This window comes from Chionomys nivalis, chromosome X (assembly GCF_950005125.1).
Source record: "Chionomys nivalis chromosome X, mChiNiv1.1, whole genome shotgun sequence".
Lineage (NCBI taxonomy): Eukaryota > Metazoa > Chordata > Mammalia > Rodentia > Cricetidae > Chionomys > Chionomys nivalis.
In genome coordinates, this window is record NC_080112.1 from 91,684,575 (window position 1) to 91,694,109 (window position 9,535).

A 9,535-nucleotide genomic window follows, 5' to 3' on the forward strand; every position below is an offset into this window, starting at 1 on the left:
GAATTAATTTACAGGTCTCTATACATTTTTCTCTGTTCTCAGTCTTTTATTCTAATCTTTTCTTTCTTGTCTCCATTATAGATCTTCTACTATTATCTATTCTCTCTTCAGCTCCACTTCAGTCCATTTGAGCTCATCTTTAAATTTTATGTTCTGTTTCTCCAATTTATTTCATTCTCATTTCTGGCTGTTTCTTTTCTTCTGCTGTTTCTTTGTTCTGTTTGTTTCCTTCTTTCCGTTTCTTTCTTTCTTTTGTTTCTATGAACGACTTGGTAGTAAAGGACGACGAGGTGAATAAGAAAGTGTGGAAATCGATATTGGGTCTGTCATATATCAGTCTCATTTAGCTGACTCCAAAGGGGATATATCCTAGCCCAAAGTGCTCATATTTCTTCCCCTTAATGTAAGGCACAGGCATTCTCTGTGTCTTATCTTTCTTAGCTCAAAAATTAAAGTAAAATAAGGCTTTCTCGAACTACCTCACAGAGACGTGAGGATCAAACCTGGTGATTAAAATGAAAAAGTTTGGAAAAGAACTAGATTCTTGTTACTGAGAAGCACTGGGCAGGGTGAAGGTTCTGTATGTCTTGCTCTGTGCTGGACAACATTAACTGACTACAGCAGTTCTTGGGGCATTGGATGAATAAATTTCTTTTCACTTTAATTTGCTTCTATCAAATCATTTGACATTGTACCTTGTTTGAATGCTCTTAGTGTCTTAGGAGAAGCAAAAACGTGCTCTTTTATATGCTGTTGGTTTTCATTTTTCTTTTTCTCTTCCCTTGGGTTAGCAAATGGTACTTCCAGCAGTCAGCTGTCAACGCCTAAATCGAAGCAGTCTCCGATCTCTACACCTACAAGTCCGGGAAGTCTTCGGAAGCACAAGGTATTATGTCTCTTATACCTTACTAAACTCCTTTGCACTCAGAGTTTCTTAGAAGGTGGCGTAGAGATTTGCTCACCCACTGTACTTTAACAGCTCATTTTGAAGTCAGAACTTACCTTTGTTGACTCCATGAAGTTGAAGTACCAAGAATTCTGACAGGGAACAAAGGAATGCTGAGAGCAGGAAAAATAGTATTCCTCAAGGAAGAGCACACCAATTGATTATCCAATACCAAATGGTCAAGCCTGAAAACATAAATACAAATCACAAAATACTGAGTGTGCACGCACGCACACACACACAAATTATACCTTGCTTTTTAGCTGTATGTGTACTGCCATCGTGCACTTAACCGTAACTTGGTCGCAGCAGAATTATTTGGACCATAGAAACCATCAAATAAATCAAGATTTTAATTTTTCCCCATAGAAAGTCAATTGCTATATACTGAACAGCAGGACTAGAGAGGTGACTCAGTGAGTAAAGGCACTTTGTCACCAAATATGACAACTTCAGCTCAGTCCCCAGAACAGACATGGTAGAAGGAAAGAAGTAACTTCTAAAAGTTGACCTCTGAATTCTGTGTGGTGTGGTACATGAAAGTACACACACATACACACCATGTAAAATTTCAGAATATTTCATAGCATACCACTATCTGATAAGTTTTATCATTATCTTTTAATAGCACACTTTTAGCTTGCTTTTAGCTTTAATTTGATTTTTGCATGCTCTGTTATTGATAATGCTCATTTCTTTTCTTTAATGATCCCCTTTTATTTCTTATATTGGTCCTGAGCAGCGCCTTTTTATTGTCCTTCTTGATCTATTGGATTTCAGAAAATGCTCGACTGTCTCTGTAGTCCGTGTGGGAGATTGTAAGATGGGTGAAAATCACTTGCCAGTCAGTTTTTGGTTGTTTACTGGGTAGCAAAATTTGTTAATATAGACGTTACAAGATGGAAGCAAGCTCTCTCTGAAATTTCAGTGTCATGAAGATCCTTCTAGACTACATTCTCTCTTAGGGTGCCTTCACCCTATGCCTTTCTGCAACTACATTCTTTTCTGGGAAGTGTACTCTATGCCAATGCCAGCACTTTCCATCAGCCTTTCCCTAAGTGCCAGAGGCATTCGGGGCATTTTCTCTGCTTATTTGTATCATTCAACTGCCACGTATGTCCAGCTCATATAGGTTGAGGACCCATTCTTTGGTAATCGTTCAGGTGAGTGTTGGCGTTATCGAATTTGTTTCTCCTGGTTGTAGATACCTGTGACTTGTTCATTTGTACACACAGTTCTGTAAACAAATTTAGTCACTGCCATAGGTGGAAGAATTGTCAGAGCTGTGTTGTTATTTTCTCTTCTTTGTAGAGTTCTCTGTATATTGCATTCTTAAGATTAATTTTTCTTTCTTTCTTTCTTTCTTTTTTTTTTTAGTTTTTTCGAGACAGGGTTTCTCTGTGGCTTTGGAGCTGGTGTTGAACTCACAGAGATCCACCTGCCTCTGCCTCCCGAGTGCTGGGATTAAAGGCATTCACCACCATCGCCCGGCTAAGATTAATTTTTCTTAGAACAGAAAAGCAAACACAGTTTATGTACTTTTCTAGTCAAACTTTCAAATTAAATACACATCTAGATTTTGGTATAATATTATTTTAAAGACATTTTTCTATCTCTTCAAACTTACAGAGGAATTGTAATAATAGCTATCATGTATTCCTTTTTATTTTATTTTTTATTGATTTTATTGAGTTATACATTTTTAATGCACATTTGTCAGTCATTTCTGTTTTCCTTCATTTACCTTGTTTTTGGTGCTCTCTTTTTCTTTCTATATATGTATATGAATACATATAACCTTTACTTTTTGCCATTTTTCTGAGTTACTTGAGACTAAGTTGCATGTCCTATTATACTAGAACATCTAATGTATGTTTCCTAAGGACAAAAATGGTTTGTAACAGTGGCACAATTTTCAACATCATGAGAGTTAGTCAAGAAAGATATAAAGTGGTTATAGTCTGTATTCCAGTTTTATCAATTGCTCAGTGACATTCTTTTCTTGGTCCAGGATCTAATCTAGGGTCAAGTAATACATTCACTGGCAGTGTTCTTTTAGTATTTTTTGACCTGGAAAGGTTCCTGCGAGTTTTATCTTTTAAGACAGTACATTCTAGAAATGAAGATGTACATACCTTTCTGTGCATCTTATCAGGAAGCAATGGTCTCACATTTACATGGCCAACACTGGAGATTGAACTTTTTGGAATAAACTAAAAGCATGTTGAGACCTTGTTTCAGTCCTTCCAATTCTCAGGCTTGAGCTTTGCATCTGTCTTTTCACGTGCTTGCTACCTGAGCCTTAGGAACACCAATCTCCCTGGGCAGTGGCCAGAACAGATCTCAGCTGAACTTCTGTCCAAGTGGCCCTGAAAGGTGTGAGTCATGGTGGAGACAGGAAGCAGGTGGCTGAGGCAATCTCTCTCCTACTATGCAACTGGAAACAATCTAGATGTCCTAGCATCCCCTTGGTAACTTTTGATTGCTGTGCTGGGGCTCTAAGCTGTAATCAGATGCTTGGCTTCTCTTAGGCAGCTCATGGAGAATCCTCTTTAATGCAGCTGCAATGGGGTTAGCCAAAGTCCGCATACTCAAGTGCCGCAGTATGGACATGCAGTACATCTTAAGGTAGTTAATGAGAACAACATTTCATTTTTTATTTCTATGCTGTTTTAACCTTTCACAAGCCATGTTCTTGCTTCTCTTTGAAATATCCCTGTGAAAGAGAAAGGACAGATAGCTAGCCTTCCCATTTTACAGATGAGGGCAAAAGTTAAGAGAGTAATGACAGCTTTGGTATGATTTAACAAATATTTATTGAAGATTGCTTTTGGAGCTAATCCCCAGTTAAAGATGTTTAAAAATATAGAAACATAGACAAACTCTTTGAGTAAAATAATTTTCAGATTAGTGATTTCACCCACAGTTCTAAACTTGAAGAATTTTCTACAAAATGGCAATGCAAGGAAAATATATCAGACATAGAGCCTGAACATATAACTAACATCATTTAAATACACACTTACTTCTATTTCCACATTTCTTTTGTCATCCTAGCAGTGGTCAGAAAGACATTTGATGAATAAAGTAGGTGCCTTGTCCTGAGATCACAGGCACTATTAGCTAGAATTTATGTGGCTTTGGGTAATACAAGGAAGAGCACAAAACGGGGAGGGGGGAGAGTACATTTGATGGGAACCCAAGGAAGATGGGAACTGGCAAAGACTTGACAGAGGTGCTGTTTAACCTTGAAGACTGGCTAAGCTTTGAAAAGGCTGGTGAGACAGCCACACGGGCTTTAAAACATCAGGAAGAGCAATGCTATACCACTAAGAAAGCACAAGGTGTGTTGGAAAAATAGCCAACCTAACTATAAGCTAGGTTTCCCCAATGTCCTTCCTGACTTCTTTTGGACTATAAGCTCCTTGGACCAAAGACTGACTTTTGTTTTCTCTAATGCAGTCGTATTGCCAGCACAGCTGTATTTGTTACAAACATTTTGTTCTTTAGGGCTCCAAGGGACTAAGCAAATGAATTTCAGGTGCAAATTATTTGTATTGTTAAGCAATATGTGTGTTTCTGCATTTCAGTATTTCTACATATCAATCAACAAAAACAGAATGCTGAGGCAATTACTTTTACTGAACATTGTTCTTCCCTTACAAACCCCCTCATGCTTTCAATATAAAATTGATTAATAGAGGTATAGAAGCAGTTCATTTATAGGTTTATTCCTAATGATTCTCTCCATGACCTGCTCTTTATTCTTTCTAAGTCACAGCCACTGCAATAGAGCTTTCACAATTCTACCCTTAACCTCTCCTCATTTTTTTTGAGGTAAAGTCTGCAACAATAATCTAGTATAATTATTTCCACCAAACAAGCAGTTATTAGATACCATTTAAAAATAAAAGATAGTTAAAAACAATCAACAATGCCAGACAATATGCATTTAACATTAAACCGAGAACTGAATACTGAGTGAAAGAGACAAGACAGAAAAGAATGAGATATCTAGTATAATTCCTATTTACCATTAATTACTTTAAATATTAGTAGATTTAATAGTAACAGATTAATCACCAACTCAACTTAAAAGCCTGTGATTTCCAGAATCATTTTTGGGAGGCATGACCCATTTTTATACTGTCTAAAACAAAAACAATATAGACTAAAAGATGCAAATATGCAGAGAGTAGAATCACAGGAAAAAGTGATAAAGGAAATGGGAAGATATAGATCAAAAGATACAAAATAGTGGGTAAGATGAATGAATAAATATACAGCTCTAAATACAAAGCATTCCGTAGCTAAAAGCTATAATGACAGTACAAATATTAGAAAACTATTGAACTTAAAACAAATTTGATACTAGGGAAAAATCAAATCTCTGATGACAAAAGGAAGGGCTAAAGCTTCTATAAAACATATTTATAAATATATATATATATATAGGCCCCTTAAGAACATTGTGTCAGTATATGTGAAACAGAAACTGGTAGAATTAAGATAGGCAATCCAACTATAACCCAATTACATTAACTGAAAATTTCAATACCTCAAATTGAACAATGAATATAATCTTAAGATAGAAGACCAATAAGTAAGACCCTTAGCGTCTTGAGACTGACTACAAGATCTTTACCTGTCCTTCTAGTTCTAAAATGTTATGAACTATGAGGCCAATAACTACATTTTATTTTCCACAGTTTTGTTAAAAGACAAGAAATGAGACGGAAACTGAAAGTTAGTGAACTCCACGGGTGTTTCTTAGGAAATATACAAAGCCTCTGAATAATATAAAGGTCACTTTATACCCTGGTGAAACAGTCGGCTTCAACATTCAGCTCCAGACTCAATTGTTTAATTGCTTTCTTGATATAATCTAGATTAATACCAACTTTATTTAAATTCTGTCTTAATTTCTTTTTTTTTTTTGTGACAGGGTAGCACCATTTCTTTTCCCCCTCTTTTGGCCTCTTATAAACATACAAATTATGTCTTTATACACAAAATGTCCATCAACACATTTTTATAATTACCAGATCTTACAATTGTCATTTGAAATAAACCAGACACAGAAAACTATTGCATGATCTCACTTATGTGTGGAATTTTTTAAAAGAAAAAAGTCAAATACCTAGAGATGGAGAACGAAACAGTGGTTGCCAGAAGGACTTGAGGGGTGGAGAAAATGGGATGTATATATCAATGGATACATCATAACAGACAGGTTATATGAACAGAGAAGACAATCTATCTGAACATATATACAAATCTCATCTACAAAGTGACTGAATTAAATAAAACTATTATAAAGGAAGTGTATTTAGTTGCCCTTCTCATAGAAGAAAATGATTATAAGATTCCATAGATATTTGCTTCTCTATAGTAATTATTTTATTATCTATATGTGTCACATAACCTCATGTTATAAATGTCAAATATAGCCGGGCGGTGGTGGCACATGCCTTTAATCCCAGCACTCGGGAGGCAGAGGCAGGTGGATCTCTGTGAGTTCGAGGCCAGCCTGATCTACAAGAAGTAGTTCCAGGACAGCTACGGAGAAACCCTGTCTCGAAAAATCCAAAAAGAAGTGTCAAATATATATGATAAAATATGAATATATTTTCAATCAACATTAAATGAAAAGAATTACAAAATCTAGTGTGTACAGTCTCAGGAATATATTTGTAAATTTGCTCTTCTGATTTTTTTTATTAATGTGGGTCTGAATTATTATCATAGCTCCTCAAGGAGTTCTCTTTAATATTTGTTGTAGGACATGAATTCCAGCAGTGAACTCTGTGTCCATGTTCCATTCGGGATGCCTGCATTTATTTCTTATAGTAAAAAATTTGGATTCGAAAGGATTTTCTCGAGTTCCTTAAATGTTTTGATTTGTTGCTGACCTTTGCTGTTGATGGTCTCTGTGAATGTTGTGTCAAGACTTCAACCATCTATCAAGTGGCTGACAACTGTACTTTAGCTTTTACTTTCTGCCTGCACAGGACTCCAAAGTCCACCTGGGCCTGACAGATGCACACAGGAACCAACCTGTAGCTCGCTACTTGGATTCCCAGAAATATATGTTAGAGAGATTCAAAGTTCCCCATGGACTTCTAATTTTTACAGTTTTTCCTTGTAGAGTCTTTAGATGTGTTATTTACCCCAACTTTTACTCCCGAACACATTCACACTTTGCAGAAAGTCATTTTTTTTTTTTATTTTTTGAGACAGTATCACAATGTAGCCCTGACTACCTGGCACCTGCTGTAAAGACCAGGCTGCCCTCATACCCACAAAGATCTGCCTACGTCTCCCTCCAAAATGCTGGGGTTAAAGGCATGCACCATGACACCAAGCTGGCTATGATGTTATAATTTTAAGCAATTGTGTTGATTGATGCGTCTTGAAAATGCTGATTGTAGCAAGTGTTCTCTGAACCGAATCCTGTGAGAAGGAGTTTCCAGAAAGTTCCTACTCAGGTCAACAAGACTATTCTCTGGAAATAAGATGTTGTGGGTTCTCCCACCCTGTGTTACTCAGTGGCTCTTAGGTTGCAGGTTTGGTGACTATTGGAGGTCGCTGGCTTTCAAAGATACTGTGGAGTTTGGCAGAGGGAAAGCAAAAACAGGGCAAGCCAGGACACCAAAAATCTTACTAGTTTTACTTAAACTCAGCCATTTTTCTTGAATACATGCTTCTTGTTTTATTATAAGCCTTTGATTCATTTCCAGAGTTTCCAAAAAAGTTGATTTTGAGAGTGTTATAATATTTATGGAGGATCAAAATTTCAGAGTCCCACTGCACATGTCTGTGAGTCTGCAGCTCAAAGACGCTTTTGTTGGTGAGCCATTTGCACTGTAGGCACGTGTTTGAGAATCAAATCCAGTTACAGAGTCAGTTCTACTGTCTGTTGCTTTGCTTCAATTCAATTTTAAAAGTGTTTTGCGCACTTATATTGCCCTCTCAGCATTATAGTTCTTACACACACACACACACACACACACACACAGATGAGAGAGAGAGAGAGAGAGAGAGAGAGAGAGAGAATGAGAATCAAATGAGAACACACCAATCTACAAGGTATTAACTTTTAGGGGAAGTTGAGTAGGAAACGTTGATAGAATATACTGGCTATCTCTTCATGTACTTTTAGAGCTCCCTGTGAATGTATTAATTATTTTAAAATCAAACTCAGAAAAATACTATTTCAAACAAGTACAACCATTTCAAAACTCAAGGTACCAAGTACAGGAGAGTTAACTTTGTGTCTTCTCTTCTTACAGGACTTGTACCTCCCGCTGTCACTGGATGACTCCGATTCACTGGGCGATTCCATGTGAAACCTATCATTACAGCAGAACACATTCGCTCAAGTGACCAACAAGGCTATTGGTGCTTAAACATTTTTGTTATTGTTGTTGTTGTTTTTTTTTCAAAAACACTCTGTAGTACGTAGGGTTTATTTCCTTGTTGACTTCTCCTCTGGGCCACTAATTCACAATTACCAATTATGAGAGATAGATTGATAAGCATCCTTTTGAGTGACTTTCCAGAACTGCAAAATGTGCTAGTTCATGACCTTTCTACTGAATGCTTAGGGGCCTTTGTATTTTCCCCACTCAATTTGTTCAGACACTAGTCTTTCTTATGTGGAAGACTGTTTACATACATATCACTTAAAATGTTTGTGTGTGGGGGAAACATTCATATGCAGATCTAAAAATGGAAAACCTAAGTGTCCCTTGCTTCTGTATCTTCAGAATGCTGGAGTATCTCAGGAGCCTGGCAAGTCAGATCCTTGGCCTCACTCTTTGCTCTTAACTGAGCCCCCAGTGTATTGTCTAGCACGAATCCTGTCCGTCAAGGAGGAGAAACACCAGCTACTTATAATGTGACACCATGTGCTTAGGACTATAGTATAGGGTGGTAGCTGAAAGAGATGAGGTAGAATTGGGTGAAAAACTGCCCAGATTTCAGTAGTAGGATTTATAAAGCACAGTAGATTCCTGGTCAACCCCTCTGTTGGGGAAATTTGGAATCAATAAGCAATTGTTCAGTTTGAGTAAGTGATGTCACATATCGGGTTCCTCCAGGAGGCTTTCTGACGTACAAAGTCGTACATGAATGGTATGGTATCCATCTAGCTCTGTTCTATTGAATGCCTTGTAAACAACCAACACTACAAACACTGTGAGAATTTGTTTTCAGGTCCGACACCTTTTGGTAGGTTTTTATAGCAAGAAACCATATCCTTTTTATAAAAACTCAAGTCTGTACTTCAGGAGCAAAACTCTTCAGGCTCCTTTTTTATAAACTGGTGATTTTTTTCTTTGTCTAAAAAAACACAAGCAGAAAATTTACCAAAAAAAAAATGCAGAAGAATACTGTAGTTTAGAAATCATGCTCTCACTGCCAAACAGAAAGCTCCGGGAGAAAACACAATGACTAGAGGCCAATTCAATAGACTCAGTCTTTTGATACCTTTTTAACAGTTACACTTACAGTAATAATTTCAATGTGGACCAGACATTCTAATTATATTTTAAATGAAATGTTATGGCATATTTTAAGTAACTTTTT

At 36.8% G+C, this 9,535-nt stretch overlaps 1 protein-coding gene across 2 annotated transcripts in view; it reads left to right on the plus strand.

Annotated features, from left to right (window-relative positions):
* Dcx (doublecortin) overlaps positions 1-9,032 on the plus strand; it is a 68,713-nt gene extending 59,681 nt beyond the window's left edge. For both annotated transcript variants that reach the window (XM_057759996.1, XM_057759995.1), the window contains exons 5-6: positions 792-886; positions 8,239-9,032. In XM_057759996.1, the coding sequence (XP_057615979.1) occupies positions 792-886; positions 8,239-8,295 (152 nt within the window). In that variant the 3' untranslated portion in view covers positions 8,296-9,032. The remainder of the gene's footprint in view (positions 1-791; positions 887-8,238) is intronic.
* Positions 9,033-9,535: the final 503 nt, after the last annotated feature.